Raw genomic sequence first — 19,450 nt, forward strand, 5'->3', positions numbered from 1 at the left:
ATTTCAATGATTCAGGCAATATTTCTCTTTATTTACACTTGGGGCGGGGTGGGGGTGGGGGTGATATGGGAGGTGAGGTCTGAAAGGAAAGGGAGAGAGAACACGGTTTGACTAGGGAGGGTGGCCCAAGGCCCTGGGAAGGAAAAACGATGTTACCTGCGGTGCCAGTAGGAAGGAGGCAGTGAGGATCTATGGAAATGAAGTGAAGGTCTGAGATGATCCATTCTTCCCTCTAACCCAATAGTCCTTCATTGTGTTCCACAAAAGAAACTCATTTTACTCACTACTCTGATCCAAAGGGCAAATACAGGAGAGTCTATTTCTCCAGCAGAGATGTCTAGATTCAGGGACCAGACTAGAAAGCATGGTTAGGAATGCAGTTACTCCCTGACCCCTAAGGGACTCCAGTTGTGTGTTTCTATTTCCTCAATCCCAGGAGAGGAGAAAATCTCTGTTGAACCCCTGAAAAGGGGATGCATCTTGAGTCACAGAAAGTGGAAGAACACTGGAGAGACTCTAAACATCCATGTCCCTATACTTGAAGGCAGATCGGCAGCAGCTTCCACACCATTTCTAGGGACTTCAGTATCCCAATCAAGAGTCTAGAGATAAAGAAGTTGAATTAAAATGGGGTTGGCATTGCTATTTGTTCACTTCCAGGTGGTACCTACTTTGTGCCCAAAGAGTCATCCTTTTTCCCTTCCTGGATGCCTCCACCACTTTCTTTCCCTTTAACCCTATGCCACAAAGACACTTACCATGGGTTTTAGGCACAAAAGGGCCAGTCTTATGCCTCCCTTGGGATGGACCCTTCTCTATCTCTGGGGGAGAAGAAGGTAGCCTCCTACATAACTGATGACTGTATTTATTCTCCATCTCTTCAATCCAATTTGAACTCCACTCCCATGCTGGCAGGGTCAGGGTAGAAGTAAGGGCAAAGTCATCTTGAGGTGAAGGAGGTGGAGAGAAGTCTGATGGAAATGAACAAGATATTAGAAAAGTGTCCCTCAATTACTACTTGGCACTCTGCTGTAGGTCTTAGTGTCAGAATGGATGGAATAAGGGACATTGGGTGGGTGGACAGTGACATGGAAAGAATTATCTACATCCTGTTTGGTATATAATGGGCCAATTCCATCTTCCTTGAGTTAAGAACAAGAGGTAATACTAAAAACTTCAGCTGGATAAATTGAAGCTAGAAAGAAAACAGAACATGCTGGCAATGAAAAGGTATGGAACATTAGAAGAAAGTAATGAAAGGAAGACTTTAGAATAATTTTCTTGCAGATCTTTGAGAAAAGAAAACACTCCCCACATTTGTCTGAGTTCAAAGACCTGGAGATAGGGAGATAGACAGAATAACAACTAGGTTCAAGAGGCTGCAATTCTTTGACTTGTTACCCTCCCAGTGGAGGTAGAAGATGATCAGAAGAAGAGGAGGTATTGCTTTGAAGATGCTTAAGGGGCAGAGGGACATACCGCTGAAGACACAGTCATGATCCTTGGACTCCAGGCCAAAGCCAAAGCTATCCACAGCCACAGCCAAGGCATGGGCAAAGTTGGCATCAGCAAGAAAAGAACCATCGGAGGAGCTGACAAGGCTGGCCCTGGCACTGAAGGCATTGTCCTCTGAGGCTGAACCCCAACCATTTGCCAGAGAACCTTCACTGGGTGTAGGAGTATGGCAGGGTCGGGGTGGACATAGCAAAATGCCTCCCTCTGGTCCCAGTCCACCTGCATTCCCCTCCCCTAATCCAGAGGCTGATGGGATGCTGATATAGCCATAGCTGGTGGGTGGTGATGGGGCCCTTCGGACAGGAGTACCACTGTTCCTGGAAGGGGATAAAGTGTTAGGGTGTCAAACAGACTTCAGAAGGGGGTTCAAAAGTCTCTATTACATTATGACCATGAAATGACTGGTTAGGGCCCTGTAAGTTTCAGAAAGAACTCCATTTTGTTGTTTATTTCCCCCACCCCACCACCCTGTCCTCAACCTTCCCCTAGTCACTCACCTCGGGGTCTCATCATCATCCTCACTGAGCTCCAGGCACAGGGCCACATCTTCAGGGGTCAGCACATTATCCCTTTCTTCTCCCAAGGAGGACAATGAAGAGCTAGACAGGCGGCTAGAGGTTGGGCTGGGGCCAGAGAGGGAGGAGGAAGCCAAGGGGCTGGGAGGTTTGGGAGAGATGGCTGCCGCTAGGGGCAGGGAGGATGGAATCTGAGGCTCCATGAAGTCCTTACCTGATCTAGTCAGTGAAAGAAGATGGATTTGTCAGCGTGGTCCCCTTTTACTTCTCTGCCCTCAATGGCTTTAGTCCCATTCCCCCCCCTCAAATCTCTGGTAATTTCATCTTACTTGCCCAAGCCTGACTTCCCAAGGAGCTGAAGCTCCTAATATCTCCCCCCATTCTCTCTTACTGATTCTGTTGGCCTTTATTGGAAGCCCCTCCGATAGGAGAAGGGGGTGCTGGGGGGAGGGGCCTTGAAGCCAACTCATTCCTGGGGTTGAGAAGTTGTGGTCCAATGGCACGCCAGGCAGCCAGAGTACGGGGTACAGCTCCTAGAGAGCACAAGCCAAGGTATGAGGGACATTGGGGACCCCAGCAGTCCCTGGCCCTAGCCTGTGAAGAAATAAGGTGTCCTTATGAACTTTGGGAGTGTTTTTGGTTCTGGGATATTTATTATCAGCTTGATGTGTACCTGTTCTAGAACAAGTCAGAGAGTGAAGACATTGTTGCTGAGGTCACCCAGCACATTGTTAGAGGAGCCCTGGTGTCAGGGTGCACAGGCATAGGCACTTCAGCATAGGCTGTGGCTGTGGTTAGAAACAAACCAGTAGGCCAAATCCACCATGCAGAAGCTGAGCTGAACCACCTGTTCACTCTTGGCATTCTATATGGGAGAATGGTCCTTGGGAGTAGGGGAGACAAAGGAGAGGTACGGCAGCTAGGAGGCAGACCTATGGTCTTTGCATGGTGATGCCCCACTTCTGGCAGCACAAGAAGGCCTGAGCAATTAACTAAGGCACATTTATAAGACTTGAAGAAAGTATAGCTCACCATGGACTATATATTTTTGGCAACCCTGCCTATACATAATTTCTGATCTTATGCTTCTCCTTGTAAATAATTGTCCTTGTTTAAAAAGCTCATGCTGTTCTAAGGTAAGATAAAGGAGAAAGGGGGATGGCAGTTTGAAGCCAAAAGCATCAAAATGTTATCAGTAGTTTGGAGGATAGGAGACTAGAATGCTGTAGCAGGGTCTTTCTTAAGACAGGGTCAGAGTGGAAGTACCATAAATCTACTACACACACACACACACACACACACACACACACACACATGTATTTGAGTAGGGATCTCCTAAAATGTCTAAAACCCAAACAAGATCATAGTCAATAACTGGGATATTGAAGCTCAAAGGGAAGGATCATAAACTGAGAAACACAGGACATAGGATAGTGGACACCCAAACCCATGATTTCTGTCCCCTCCCAGACCACATTAAAAGGTCTTACCTGGGACTTGGGAAATGTTCTTGAAGTCCTTTGCACCAGCCAGCTCACAGGCCCAATGCCCCATGGGGTGATTGGCACGGAGCAGAGGAGAACTATTAGCCTGATGAAGCTCTACAAAAAGAAGAAGTGGTCAGAGAAACAGTTTGGGGAATATGAAGAGCTTGGGACTCATCCCTATCTCCAAAGGATCAAGGATCAGAGGAAAAGAAAGAGGCTTCCCCATGCCCAACCTGAGAAGTCTTTAATCCTCTCTATCTATCTGCTCTCTACTTGGTTCTCTTCCCCTCATGGATATCACCCCCCCAACTCACATATGTAAAAAAAAAATGCTTCTAATCTCTAGTGACCATGTATGTTAGGTAAGTCTAAGGGGACTTTGGAAGCAGAGACAAGGTTAGAGTCAACCAAGATAATGGGTTAACCAACACCAGTAAGGAGGATCATCTGTGATAGGACAATCTTCAGACCTGAGACGTTGTTCAGTCCCTTATAAGAATAAAACAGAGGACTTCATTTGACATCTGTGTAAACCTCTTTCCACGCACTAAAGGCTCTACAATTGAAACTTTCCCCTTAGTGTTCTTCTTCTTTAGTTAGACATTAACAACTAGAAAAACCTCAGTTCCCTCCACTTTTGTCTATGGAGAAGATAGATATTTGGGGGAAATTGTTGTATTATCCCCCTTCTTCCCTATTTATTCATTTTAGGCCATTGTCTTCTAATACAATTTACCCTGCTTCTTTACTATTCTCCAGGCTTCTGTAGGAGTCAAGGAGAGATGGGAAGAAGGTATTCTTGGAGCATTGCAGAGACTGTCCAAACTAGGCCAGGGATTGGAGAGCCTAGCCAGCTGAGGTGGAAGCCTCCTCATAGGTGGGGCCCTGGGGCCTGGGGGAATAAGAGGGCCGTTGGACATCTCAGTCATAAGAGAGCCATAGAAGGTGCTGGTGTCTGGGAGAAGAGGGACACCAGGGCTTCGAGGATCCCAGGAAATCACTGCAATGAGAAGAGTTAAGCATTAAGGTTAGCTCCCCTACCCCCATTCCTCCAGTTCTGTTTTCCATGAAGCTTTGATTCTATCACCCAAGCCCTTGCTTTGGGAATAGAGGGTCTCTATCTAGAGAGGGGGAGCTTACAGGACCGCCGACAGTCTAATGTATCCCTAGTGTCTCCTCCCAGTTGGCTGCTAAGGCTGCTGCTGCTGCTGAGATCCCGAGAGCCAGAGGTGGATCGCCATGTGGTTGCCAGCCAGGGAGAGTCACTTCTGTCTAGCCTAGAGAAATCAGAAACACAAAATGGGGTGAGAGTGCCAAGTGATTTATGGAATGATGTTTTTGACTGTTCTTACCCCCAAGGCTCAGGTCCATCCTTCTCCATTGCCCCTCACCACTCTTGAAATTGGGAGAATTTGAGTCATCTCTGCTCCCTATACTACCTGTGTGATCGTGTCACTAATCCCTCTGGGCCTTATTCCTCATCTGTAGGATATGCTCCTATGATCTCGCTATTAGATGATATCTAAACCTCCCCTCCAGTTCTAAATTCTCTTATGGTAGAATCTCCAGATCTAGGAGGCACTAAAAAAGTCCCTTAAGAAAAGCCCTAGTAACTTGCAGGGATCCAGGAGAAAAAAACACCATTCATAAGCAAAGGATAAACTATGGGAGTGGAAACACCGAGGAAAAGCAACTGCCTGAATACAGAGGTTGAGGGGACATGACAGAGGACAGACTCTAAATGAACACTCTAATGCAAATACTATCAACAAAGCAATGGGTTCAAATCAAGAAAACATCTAATGCCCAGTGGACTTACGCGTCGGCTATGGGGGGTAGGGGGGAGGAAAAGAAAATGATCTTTAACGAATAATGCTTGGAAATGATCAAATAAAATATATTTAAAAAAAAAAAGAAAAGCCCTAGTGTCAGCACAAGAATGAAGGTAAGGATGAGCAAGAGAAGCAGTTCTGTAAAACACATTTTACAGAACTGAAAATATCACAAGCTGGATGGAAGACAGGATGAGGGCTTAAAAGTCTTAGGAAAGATTGAGATAATAATAATAATGGAATTTATATTGTATCTTGAGGTTTATAAAAGCTCTTATTTGATCCTCACAGCCTTGGAAGTGAGGTGTTACAGATGAAGGATGAAGGATAAAGGATAAGTGACTTATCCATAATCACTCAGCTATTATATGTGTAGGTTTTTAAATTAGTATACAATAACTCATGTATTATATTTATAAGACTTATTAATAATAACAAAAGTAAAAAAGAACTAGCTAAAAAAAAGGTACTAACCCAGTCTGCTTGTAAAAGAAGAGAACAAGAGGGAGGAGCTACAGAACTTATAAACAATAACATGATCACACAAACATGGAGGTACAGGAGAGATTAAAGGGGATTTGGGGAAATACTAAGGGACTTCTGGGGGATGAAGTCCAAAGGTTCCAAATCTCCATTTATACACATGTGAGGCTGGATATGAACTCGGGTCTTCCCAACTCTACATCCAGTGCTCTTGGAAATCTCTTAGCCAAGTTAACTACAACCTGGATAACCTAAATAATGCATAGATTGGGACATGGTAATGTAATGGGGGAAATTAGAGGTGCTTCCCTGATCTTCTAGCCTGGGGTCTGTGAGGTTCCATGAATTATGGGCAGGGATGGGCCTTCACCCTAGACCCTGTTCATAATTCAGAGACAGAGCCCAAAGGGCTTAGCCAGATAATTTAGTATAGTGTGTGTGACTTAAGGCATCAGAGGGGGAAATGATACTCTGTAAATAATTTCCATTTCAAACTCCAGACATTACACCCCAAATGCAAGTTAATTTGAGCATATACCAGTCTGCTTTCTGGAAGCAATAGAGAAGCTAGGAACCTGAGGCCCAGTTTTCCCTGCTGGTACTCAGGATGGTAAAATCAGTGAGATTCAGTCTTCTGGATCTGAAACTCACTGGTAGCCAGACAGAGTAGATCCAGGGGAAGAAGGGCACACCCCATCTACTCCTCTGTCGCATACTCTCTGCCCCATCAGTTCCCTGCAGGTCCCTTCTCTCACCTGTGTTTAAGAATGGCATCTTCACTGGTGTATCTGTACAGACCTGGGGAAGGGGAGAACAGAAACTGAGTTCTAGTGACTCTCCTAAGGCTTCACCTACATTCCAGGGTCCCGATGGCTGAACTTCCCTGTCTAGCCCCTGCCTCCCGCCCACTGGCTCCTCACAACCCAGCTTTCCTATCTTTATTTAGTCCATTCTCTACTTGCCATTGTACCACTCAGCTCCCAAGTTCCCACTCACCCATGCCCAGGTGGGCTCTGGCCTTGCGCCGGCGGTGAATACAAACTGCAGCCCCCAGCAGCAGCAGCCAGAGCACAGCCCCACCACTAGCGATCACCTCTGGCCGGCGCAGGGCTGCTTGAAGCTGCTCCAGGGTTGGGGGACCCAGGCCCACAGAATCTCGTGCAGCTCGTTCCAGGGCCTTCTCTAGAGGATACAGGAGCTCATTGCAGGGGGGATTTGGGGTGAAGGAGGGGAACAAATGGTTATATGGAAGGGAAAGGCATGGAGAGGAAAGGATGTAGGGTATGTGGAAGACTGGCAATAGGGGCTTGCTGGGACACAGAGAAAAGAAGGTGAGAGTAGGGAGGGAAGGAAGTAGGGTTAGGGAGCTAGAGGGATGTCTGCCAGAAGATAGATATTGCTCTGACCTAAGGAGAGGCAGACAGGACTGCTGGGCTCCCCAGCTCCAGCTCCAGTGACTGCTGCCACCTGAATGCAATAGGAACCAGGCATTCCAGTTACAATCTCCAGCTGAGTACGACCACCAACCACGCTCCAGTTGGCACGGGGCAGTGAGGCATTGCCCAGGGTCCAGACCTAAGGAGACAGTGTAGCAGTAAGCAAAGTGCCCTTCTCAAATCTTCAAGAGTCTGAGTCCTATACTTCAGAGTCAGACTGTACACTTGGAATCAACCTAGCTGTTTATTATCCTGAGAAATCTCTTCCGACTTCTCGGATGCCAACCCTAGGATTCTCTTGCCAACAGAGACTTCTCTCACGTTAACCATACACAGCATAGGGTGGAGAGGATGGGAGAGGAAGAAGGCCACTGCCTAAGATGTTTTGGGGGCCTCAGAAACTGGGAATCCTTATTTCCAGCCCTGTTTTCTTCCTGTTCCACTCAAAGACTGCCTGGAGTAGTTGGAAAGATCACCAACTTTGGAGGCAGGAGATCTGTGTTCTGGTCTTGTCTCTGCCACTAACTAGCTGTGTGACTTTGGGAATGTCATGTTTCTTGGCCTCCATTTCCTCATTGAATAATGAGGGGGCTGGAGTAGAGGCTCTCTAAGGTCCCTTTAAGATTTAAAGTAATTGACCAATGGAAAAAATGCCAACATCTATGAAATCATGGATCCATATCTGTTTCTAGGTGTCATCTCTGATAGCCCTTCTTTCTTCTCCACCTCCCTCACCATAAGTTTGGAGACCTCTAGGCGTGAGGATTTGGCCTGGTTAGCTGGGGAAATGTGTATCAAGGAGTGGGGGGGGCTTGCAGAATGAAGTTAGGGGAAACGTATACCTGGTAGCCACGGATAATGCCATTGTGAGTCTCAGATGGAGGTGGATCCCAGCTCACCAGGACACTGCCATTTCCAGGGGTCAGGGTAACAGCCTGAGGTGGGGCGCTGGGCACTGAACGAAAGAAGTGAGTCGATAAGGGATATTGTGAGAGGTATCTGGGACTGTGGAAAATGCAACAGAATAAAAAATTTTGGAGAGCAGAGAACTCCAAAAAAGCTGGCATGAGGTCCTGAGCACATTGGAAAGGAGCAGGGGCTTCTTCCACAGTGATTTTTGTCCTGGGAAGAAGCCACCTCAAGAGTAGAACCTAACATTCTGGCAACCTGAGAGGGACAGGCATACAGGAAATAGTATGGGGGGTTCTAGAGCAAGCTAGGAAAGATTCCAGGCCAGCAGCTGGAGGGTCCCTATGTGATGTCAAAAGGGTTTTGTCATTGGGTGTTGTGGCACTTACCTTGCTCTGGCAACCTCAAGATGAGAATGTTGCTGTCAGGGCCTTGGGCTGAACCAGAAGATGGCCTCACCTTAAATTCATAATCGTAGCCCCAGCTAAGGCCCCGAAGTTCTGCACTCTGCCTACCCATCAGCAAGGACTCACTCCACTGGCCATCTGGCTGCCCTGCTACCTCCCCTGCTGCAGATTGCCGGGCCCGGAACAGGACTTTATAGACCTTTGCAGGAGCAGCAGGACCACTCACCTATAAAAAAAATAAGGAATTAAGAAGCCACAGGGAGCCTCAGGAAAATGCTGGTATTAGAGATTTTAGCCCCCTGCTGATCTGTCACCTAGAGCACAAGGACTCATTGCATTGCTTTCCTTTATTTCTTCCCCAACATTGCTCAATTTCATCACCCTCTTTACCTTCCAACTCAGCCATACAACTGGGCCAGGTATTTGGTCAGTAGGGAAAAGAGTCACATTTTCCAGTTGGACATGCATCACCAGCAGCTCCACGGGCTCAGCCAGGACCAGAGATTCTACAGGGGGAGAAAAGATGGAATGGAGCCCAAATGGAAGAGAAGAGGGAGCAGACAGTTTGAAGAAACTACAGCTACCCTCTCAACTTCTTGACCTCCCTCCCCATCCCTTTTTTGTTTTTAGCCCAAAGCCATAACCCTATAGAAACCTTTTCCTTTCAACATCATTCTTCATTCTCCATATGTTGGGACCCAAGAGATTTCAAATTCCCACATTGCTCACCTAGATAATTGTTCCATATAGATGCGCTGATTACAGAGATTCTCCCTCTCACACTAACTCAGCCCCTCACCTCACATACATCCTCATCTCAGTCCTTCATCTCACATACATGTTCTGAGCCCTCATAGAAGCTATATCAGTCTATCTATATATCTAAGTATGTATCTATCCATCTCTCTCTGTCTCTCTCTCCATCTATCTATCTCTCTTGCCTATCTGTCTATCTTTGTCTATCTAAGAAACCCCTTAATCATAGATCTTCACTCCATTCAACTTAACCCTTGACCCCCTTTCTCCATATACCCTGACCCTCGCCTCTGACTTCACACAACTATTACCTCAGCTTCTTATTCACCATAGACATTTTCACCCATCCCTTTACCTCAAACAACCACACAGGCTGCTCAGCTTTCCCTCTGTCCTACTGACTTGGCTGCTATGTGCATGGTGCATGCATACCCACACCCACACCCACACCCACACACAAGAACCACTTCATTGCTCTTCTTTGCTTAAATCATCACCAGCAATCCTCTAGGAATCTCTGTGGACTAAGGTAGGCATAGGATCTGTCAGTCAGTAAGCATTTGTTCATGTGCTAAGAACTATGCTACTATGTGCCAAGTACTGTGCTAAACACTAAAAATAGAAATAAAGGCAAAATAACAACAACACAAATCAAACAAAAAATTAGTCTCTATTGAAAAGGAGCTCACAGCCTAATGGGGGAGAGAACATGCAAACAACAAAGTAGAAACAAACTCTGTCAAAGACAAATTGGAGAAAATCAACAAAATAAAGATATTCACATTAAGGGGGATCAGAACATGCTTCTTGCAGAAGTTTGCATTTTAGTGAGTCCTCAAAGGGAGTACAGGAGATGAAGATGAGTAGGAAGAGATTTCCAAACATGGGCATAAGAAAACATCCAGTCTGGAGATAGAGTGTTTTGAGCAAGGAACATCAGAGGTCAATGTCACTAGATTATAGAGTACATGGGGAATAAGAAGTAGGAGTATCGTGTATGGAACCAAGTTATAAAGGAGCCAAATTATGAAGGGCCTTGAATGAAAGACAATTTTATATTTGATTCTGGACCTTCACTTTAGGAAGACCAACCTGACACATAAAGGATGGACTAGAGCTGGTAAAGGCCTGAAACAGAAAAAAATAGAAAACTATTGCAATAGTCCAGGTATGAGATGATGAGAGCCTGCCCAAAGAGGTATCAGTGTCAGAAGAGAGAAGGAGCCATATAGGAGAGATGTTATGAAGAAAGAATACATTGGCTTGAGGAAGGGATTAGAGAGTGAGGAAATAACCGCTGGGTTTTGAGCCTGAGTGGCTAGGAAGATAGATGTTGGTGCCTTTGACAGTTATAGGAAAGTTAGGGAGAAAGGAAACATTGGGGGATGGGGTGGGGAAGATAAATTGATTTTTAAGATGTCTAGATATCTAATAGAAAGTTAGAGATTCAAGACTGGAGGTTAGGAACAAAGTTAAGGCTGGTTAAGAAAGTGTAGGAAATCATCAGCACATTAGCATATTAGAAATGAATCTGTGAGACCAGATGACATCACAAAATGAAATGGTATAAAGGGAGAAGAAAAGAGAACCCAGAAGAAAAGGGATAAGCATGGTTAGGAGGTATGATTTGCATGAAGATTCACCAAAGGAGGCTTCTCTTTGGTTGTGTTACAAATATGTATGCATGTGTATATGTTTAGAGAGGAAGGAGATTTAGTGTTTCCCTTTTCCCTCCTCCAGCTTGATATAATCAGAGAAATTAGAGGAAGGTTAACCAAATATACAAGGTATTAATATACCAACAAAGTACAAAGCCGTAACTTTATGAAGTGGGATGGAGCCAAGATGGTGAAACAGACATAGCAACCTAGCTAAACTCCCAATGTTCTCCACCAAAATAATTTTAAAGTTATGTCTCAAATCAAATTCTGTAGTGGAAGAACAAATAAGATATTTTTCCAGCCTAAGACAACTTAGGATACCAGCAGGAGAGATTTTGACACCAAGGTGGGAGTCAACCTGGAGCACATAGTCCTTGGAGTACAACGCAAGTAGCAGCAACTTTAGGCGCTCTCAGCCCAGAGACGGTAAGGGGGGGGGGGTCAGACAATTTGTCAGAAATAAATTTATAGAAAGTCCTTTGCTGGCACTTGGTGGAGGACCTGATACGATTTGGCAACTCTATTACCCATACCTAGTTCTGGGTAATAGATTCAGGTTGGAGAGGAGCACTATCTTGAAGCCACAAGAGAGCAGGAGATCTGGTCACAGTTACAGGGTCAAGAAAAGTGCTAGTACTTGCAGCTGCAGGCAATTAGGGGCTTTACCTTGGTAAAGATGAGAGCAAAGACCAGAACATATGCCTTTCCTCAGATCACATCACCTTGGAAGCACCAAAAACTTGCAGACCTCCAGAATGAGCTCTGAAAGTAGCAGCATAAAAAAGCCTGAAGCTTGAGATGGTATCTTTCCACATTCTCAGGTAGGCAGAGCCCAACTTTAACAAAAAAGGTCAAAGTAAAGAGATAAGAATGATAGAGGAAAAATTAGGAAAGGAAATGAGAGATGCAAAAAAAAATTATGAAAGGAATTAATAGCTTGATTAAAGAGGCATAAAAATACTGAAGAAAATAACAATTAAAAAAAACAGAATTGGCCAAATGGTAAAAGACACATAAAAATTCACTGAAGAAAATATTTTTAAACTAGAATTGAGGAAGTAGAAGCTAATGATTCCATGAGACATCAAGAAACAATTTTTTTTAAAAATCCAAAGAATGGGGAGAGCTGGGTGGTTTGGTGACTAAAAAAGCCAGGCTTTGAGATGGGAGACCCTAGGGTCAAAACTAATCTCAGATACTTGCTAGCTATGTGACCCTGGGCAAGTCACTTAACTCCAATTGCCTTGCCCTTACTGCTCTTCTGCCTTGGCACCAATATGCAGTGTTAATTCTAAGACAGAAGGTAAGGGTTTTAGAGGGGAAAGTCCAAAAAATGATGAAACAGAAGAAAATGTGAAATATCATCTCATAAAAACAAGTGACCTAGAAAAAAGATTGAGTAAAAATAATTTTAAAATTATTGGACTCATTAAAACCTGGCATGACTGAAATGACCAGACAATAAATAATACATAGAAAGCATGGGTGTGAATCAGAAGTGGAATTGACAGGCAATACTCGAGTCTCAATCTCATCAGAATTGGTTCAATGAGGAATAGTATATATACATATATATGTGTATGTAATTAATTGGGTATATAAATCTATCTTACCAAACAGAGAAACAGGAGGGAAAGGGGATAAGAAAAAAAAAAGACTGTGATTAAAGGCAGGACAGATTAAGGGAGGCAGCAATCAGAAGCAAAGAAAATAGGATGATGGGAAATGCATAGTTATAAATCATAACTATGAATGTGAATGAATAAACTCACCCATAAAATGGAAACCAACAATATATTTAGAAGAAACACACATAAAACAGAAACACAAACACAGAGTTAAAATAAAGAATCTATTATGCTTTTAGCTGAAGTAAAAAAGGTAAGGGTAACAGCTATGATCTCAGACACAGCAAAAGCAAAAATGGGCCCAATTAAGGGATAACCAAGGAATTTGTATTTTGCTAAAAGGTGCCATAGACAATAAAGTAATATTTAAAAATTTTTATAGCAAAATTTTTATAAAGGCTTCATTTCTCAAATATTTAGGGAACTAAGTCAAATTTACACAAATAAGAGCCATTCTTTCCCAAATGACAAAATGGTCAAAGGATACAAATAGGCATTTTCAGCAGAAGAAATCAAAACCATCAATGAGCATCCAAAATGCTCTAAATCACTATTGATTAGAGAAAGCCTCATTAAACAACTCTGAAGTATCACTTGACACTGCTATTAGATAATATGATAGGGGAAAAAAGGGGGAAATGTTAGAGGAACTGTGGAAAAAAAAGGAACCCTGATGCATTGATTTTTGTTGTTATTGTTGTTTTAAACCTTAACTTTCCATCTTAGTTTTAAGGCAGAAGAGTGGTAAAAGCTAGGCAATGGTGATTAATTGACTTGCCCAGAATCACACAGCTAGGAAGTATCTGAGGTCAAACTTGAATCCAGAACCTCCTATCTCTGGTCATGACTCTCAATCCACTAGCCATCTACTTGCTCTTGATAATGCATTGTTCATGGAGTTGTGAACTGGTTCAGCCATTCTGGACCGTGATTTGGAACTATACCCAAAGAGCTATAAAACCCTTTAACCTAGCATTTGAGAGACCCAAAAAAGAGATGAATGAAAAGGGGGAAAGATAAACCTATCTGTACAAAATATTTATAGAAGTTCTTTTGTGGAGGCAAAGATTTGGAAATTGAAGGGAATGTCCATCAGTTGGGGAATGACTGAACAAGTTGTGGTATATGATTGTGATGGAATACTATTGTCCCATAAGAAATGACTAATTCTGGCGGTGTAGAATTAAACTGCAGAGTGGAACAACCCAAGAAAGACCAACTAAGCAATATGTCCAGAAGGAATGCTAAACATCAACTTGGGTATCTAATATCAAAGTGTGAGTGTAAGTAGGGGAGTTAGTACAAAGGAGGAACCATATACATTTGAACATGAGTCTATGGGATTTACATCTTTAGTTTTAAGGAGCAATTTTGAAAGTCCATCCTCTGGATTTTCCCTTCCATTCTCCCCTCCAATGTCTGCTCCCCAAAATAGAGAGAGATAAATGAAGGGAGAGGCTAAAAGAAACTGGCCTGAGATTGGGGTTTTAGGAGATTCTAAAATGTATCTATCTATTGTTCCTATATTTGCTTGTTACTAATCTACACTTTAAAGTCCTCAATGTAGTTGTGAAATGAAGGTTACTAAGTACAAGATGTTAATAAGGATGAAATGATAGCTATATATACATATATATCTATACAGACATAGTTTTACTTTATGAATTTTAGGGGAATTGGTAATTAATACTTTCTGTAATAAGTTGTAGGCTATGTAAAATTTTCTGATACTTTGTAGGGAAGAGGTATAATGATAGTCTTTGTTATGATTTCATTTACTTTGAAGGAGGAGGGTGTGCGTATAGATGGTTTGCTGGAATTGAACCACATATGAGTGTTCCATACCCTTTCATTGGGGGCATACAGCTTATAACACTAGCATGCTGTCACGGTAAGGCAGACCAGATAGCACAAGGAGCTAAGAGATTGGCCTGAGTTTTATGGTAGGTCTTTCTAGGTTTGAGAATGGGAAAATACTTCCTGTCTTATGGGCTCAAGGATTTGGAATGGAAAGAGATACCAGAGATTTTATAGTCCATCCCTTTCACTGTATAAGTGAAAAAAAAAATCTGAAGCTCAGAGAGGGTAAGTGACTTTTCCAAAGTCACAATGGCAAGATTTGAGTCCAGGTTCTCTGATGGTAGATCCAGTATGCTTTCCATTTTGTTACACTGCCTCAAAGGATGAAGGTTTTTTATTCCAATATAATAGATGCCATGAACATACTAGCACCAAGACCCGAGTAAAATGATCAGGAGACTAGATTTTACTAGGAAATTTTGTGTTAGGAAATTTTTGCCAGCCAGTTGACTTTTGAGCAATGTGATCATTCTTGAACCCTATTATTCACATTCTAAATTTTACACTTTCTTGTCAGTAAATCTTTGAATAAAGTTGAACCATGCTTGACATATTAAGAGGGGATAGAAAGGCAGATATGTGACACAGGAAACATTTAGAGCAAAAGCAAAAATCCAGTGTATATTTAAGAGATGAGGGTATAATGGGGTGCTTATTTGGTTTAATTGACAAACTGGTTTAATTGGCAAAAATGAACAGGGATTGGGGTGGGGGGAGCAGATTCCTTGCACTGCTGTGAATCCCTCAGAATTCCTCCAGAGTCTGTGAGCTAAGCTTACCAATAATATCATGACTCTTGGACCAAAGGCTGTCTATCCTTTCTCTGGGAGACCTTGGGCCCAGAGTGATCCAAATTCTCAAACTACTTGCTCCCCTACCACTGCTACCACATTCTGGCCTTGAAGCTGGAAATTGATATGAAGGACTATGGGAAAAGGTGGTAGAACATATGGAAAAACAAATAGGACCCCCAATTTACCTTCCTATTCTGGAATCATTCCTATTCCCACAATATCCTATATTAGCTGTTATTCCCTCCAAATGCTATTGAAAAATTCCCTATTTATCATTTAACCCTTTCATTCATTCAGTCAAATCTCCTTATTTCCAAATATAAGGTCCCCACCAAATAGACCTCCATGCCCCCCCTCAGCATCCCTTTAGTTTCCAGATTCTCCCCTACTCTCAAGATCCTCTGTCCCTGAGGTATCTTTCTTGCATTGGCCCTCACAAACTAGAGCCTAGAATACTTGCTAATAGCTCTGGGTTACTAGAGTCACAGGTAGAGATCCCAGGCCTGATTTAAGGACTTGATCAGAACAGTTCTGGCTCTTGGCTGGGGGATGCAAGAGGAAGGAAGGTGGTCTAGGACAAGGAAGAGGTTGGAAGGGAGATGGAATGCTCAGTGACTTCTCATTTCCAAGCTCTTGGAAGAGGTGGGAGGAGATTGGCTTGAAGCATGGCTGCTTAGCCTAGCTAGGTTCAAACATCTGATAAACAGGTCCTCAGGATGGAGAAGGATTTGGGATGGGAAGTCCTTAGCCATAGAGTCTAGGTGAGGAAGTAAGAGGTACAACTCGGGGTCCTTCATTTGAGTACTCCTAAGATGTTGCAACCACTATATTTCTCATTTGAATGTTATCTTCATCTATGTGCATTTACTCAGTATACATCAATTCCCCAAATCCCCGAGTTATAAACCTTCCTATCCCATCTCCCTTATGTTGTCAGGGAGCCAAGTAGGCCATATATTCTTCCTCATTTCCCCAAGCAGAGCAGTAGAATCCTTCACCTCTCTTCTTCAGCAGTATTTAATCAAAAGGCAAGTATACTAGATAGAACAAAGAAAGGGAGGAATGGTGAAGAGGGGACCCTATCCATCAATCTAGACTCACCTGTGATAAACAGGAGCAGTAAAGACAAGGACAAACCGGTCTCTGGGACTCTCATTCTTTCTGGGTTCATTCCTGGTCTCAGTTCTCCACACAAGGCCCAAAGGACCCCAGGGTCTATTAGACCCTTCTGTCCCATGCAGTGCGTTCAGCTGCTCTGAGCTCATTGAGGGAGGGGGGGAGAGGAAAGGGAGGAGGATGGCTGGGCAGGGCACCAGTTGTTTGTGACCATAAATCCTGTCCTAAGAGGGAAGCAGCATTGAGGAAATCGTTGCTTCCTGCCTGGCCCAGTTACGGGGACTAATCTCCTTGGAAGTACTAAAGAAAGAGACAGGAGTCAAATTCTCTAACCTTGATCCTTTAGACTTGCTCTTATACCTGGCTCTGGTCTTTGCCTTGGCTTGCCTGCCTCCCCCCAACCCCCCAATCCAAATCCACTAATTCTAATGTTAACCTTAACTCCAAGAGGGCAGAATTAAGAATAATGAGTGGAAGTTGCAAAAAGACAAATAGGTTTGATGTCAAGGAAAAAAAATCCTAGTTAAAATTATATAAAAACAGAACAAGCTGCTTAGGAAATTAGGAGTTCTCCTTCACTGAAGGCCTTCAAGGAGAATAGCTGATCACCTGATATACATTTTGTAATGGGGGCTCTTCTGGGTATGGGTTATTGGAAACTGATGTCCCTTTCCATTCTGAAATTCTTTAATTCAGTGATCATTAATCTTTTAACCTTAGTCCTCTAAACAGTATTCTTCTTGAAGTCCTTGAATCATAAACCACACCCCATTGTTCCCTACGTGACCTCTTTTGGAGGCTGAAGGGAGGGAGGACATCAGAAGCATGGCCTCATGGTGCCATAGCAGGGAGATTGGCAGGGACATAATATCAAAATGTGAAGAATTTGGTGGAGCTATATGGGAGTTGGGTTAGGGAAGGGGCAGATGGGTATGTTTTTGTGTGACTTCCAGACTCCAGGCTTCCAGGGAAAGACCAGGAATAGGTAGAAATGGTTGAGTGGGGAGATCCATTGACTTGGATGGGGTACAATCTATATAGTTATAGTTTAATGCCTTATGTCTTCTCTGCCGGAGATGAAATAGCTCCTAACGACCCCTTTACCCTTTTTCCCTTCTGTTCCCCTTCACAGAGACTATTTTTTCTCCTAGAAATAAACAGAGCTTTTGCTTATGACTCTTTTCCTCCCAGGTCTGGAATCTCAGTCATTTCCTGGAATTGGCTGTGGGGAGGCCAAGGCTAATTTCTGGGGTCTTGGCAGAAGAGTTTCTAACAACTCGTTACCTATTATTCTCTTAACTCTCTTTTACAGGATCTATACACCTGGCTGGCATTAGACTCAGACCAAGAATAAAAGGAACAGAGACAGAGAGGAGAAATACAAAGGGATAGATGAATTGGATCAATAAAAGAGATACAAGTGTCTTCCAAATTCTTCATTTTGGAATCCTTAAGTATGCTACTAATTTTGTTGAAAACTCCATTGCCTGTCCCCTGCAAATTTTGTTGTTGCCACTTCCTTAATTAAGGTTTAGTTTTTTTCCACTACTACATTACAAGGTAAGGAGGGGCTTAGAAGAAGAGTTCATATGAGCATCACTGTTTATTTCCTTCCTTCCTTCCTTCCTTCCTTCCTTTCTTTCTTTCTTTCTTTCTTTCTTTCTTTCTTTCTTTCTTTCTTTCTTTCTTTCTTTCTTTCTTTCTTTCTTTCTTTCTTTCTTTCTTTCTTTCTTTCTTTCTTTCTTCTCTCTCTCTGTCTCTCCCCTCCTCCTCCTCCTCATCCAATATCATTAATATGGGGAACTATCAGTAGAGAACTATAAATACCCAAACTGATCAACATTTACTCTCCAGCTGATGGTCTTAGGAAGTTGTCTGGGACACTGAGAACTTAAGGTTGCCCTAGGTTACCTTCAGTGAAGCAAACTTTTAATTGATTTGATGATGTTTGGGCTTCTAGGGCCTTGTCCTGGCCTCCTTTATATCCTGGAAAGGAAGCCAAAGACTCCTTCAAAGAAAATAAGATAAGGGCAAATATTCTGGAATTTCAGATATGAGATCAAGTTCTTCCTAAGATGAGCAGAATGGGAGAACAGTGAAGACCTAGGAGATAACTTCAATTCTAAGAAAGGATCTCATTCACTAAAAATAGGCACCATCTTTAAAGACCTTCCTTCAGCATAACTTGTTCCCCTTCCTAGGTTTGGGGTGTTCAAGGACAGGACTGACATCTCACACTTTAGCCAGACCATAATTCATCCTCTATCATATTGCTTTTCTAAAACTCAGGACTTTAGGACACCTGCTCTAGGATCACCTACTTCTACCATCTTAGGCAGGGTGTACATGATTTGGAGCTTGTGTCAGGAAGGTCAAGGGGACTTCCAGCAGTGATGTTCATCTGGCTAAATCCCAGGCACAGCTGTATTCATTTCCAGCAACCCTCCAGGGTCTAATTGTCTCATTTTGCACAAATAGAGGAAGGGCCAGTTGTATGACTCATGGTGATGGTATTCCTTGAGGAACTACTGAGCTTTGGACTGATATTACCCTACCAAAGATGAAGGCTTGTCCTGAGTCATTGGAATATCAGGGATGTGTAACCTTCAAAAATTCTACCCAAGATGTAGGTTCTATCCCAATCCCTGATGCTGCAAAATGATTTCCTGTGCTTTTCTTTCTTACTCACTTGCACAAGGGAGGAAAGGGCTAAGATCAAAGTCCTTTCCTGAGACTCCATTAGGGAACATTGTTTTAATGGGATTTACAGTATTTATAGCTAGAAATAGCTATTATATATATAATATATATATATATGTGTGTGTGTGTGTGTGTGTGTGTGTGTGTGTGTAAATAGTAATCATCATTCAAGCAGTTTGGTGGCAATATGGGTAAAGCATTAGGCCCAGAGCCAGGAAGGAAAACTTTGATTTACTAGCTATGTGACCCTGGGCAAGTAACTTATCTGTTTGCCTCAGTTTCCTCAGCTGAAAAACGGAAATGATAATAGCATCTACCTCAGAGGGTAGTTGTGAGAATCAAATGAGCTAA

At 43.1% G+C, this 19,450-nt stretch overlaps 1 protein-coding gene across 1 annotated transcript; it reads right to left on the reverse strand.

Annotated features, from left to right (window-relative positions):
- Positions 1–10: 10 nt before the first annotated feature.
- On the reverse strand, positions 11–18,109 carry ROBO4 (roundabout guidance receptor 4). Its single transcript, XM_007495060.3, has 15 exons — positions 16,385–18,109; positions 8,975–9,090; positions 8,567–8,810; positions 8,111–8,223; positions 7,239–7,407; positions 6,829–7,014; positions 6,588–6,630; positions 4,658–4,794; positions 4,254–4,517; positions 3,521–3,631; positions 2,422–2,563; positions 2,013–2,249; positions 1,480–1,832; positions 759–971; positions 11–602 (listed from the first exon to the last, which is right to left on the reverse strand). Exons 1-15 carry the CDS (start codon positions 16,518–16,520, stop codon positions 595–597), a joined length of 2,472 nt encoding a protein of 823 aa, XP_007495122.2. The 5' UTR covers positions 16,521–18,109; the 3' UTR covers positions 11–594.
- Positions 18,110–19,450: the final 1,341 nt, after the last annotated feature.

This window comes from Monodelphis domestica, chromosome 4 (assembly GCF_027887165.1).
Source record: "Monodelphis domestica isolate mMonDom1 chromosome 4, mMonDom1.pri, whole genome shotgun sequence".
In the NCBI taxonomy this organism is placed as follows: Eukaryota; Metazoa; Chordata; class Mammalia; order Didelphimorphia; family Didelphidae; genus Monodelphis; species Monodelphis domestica.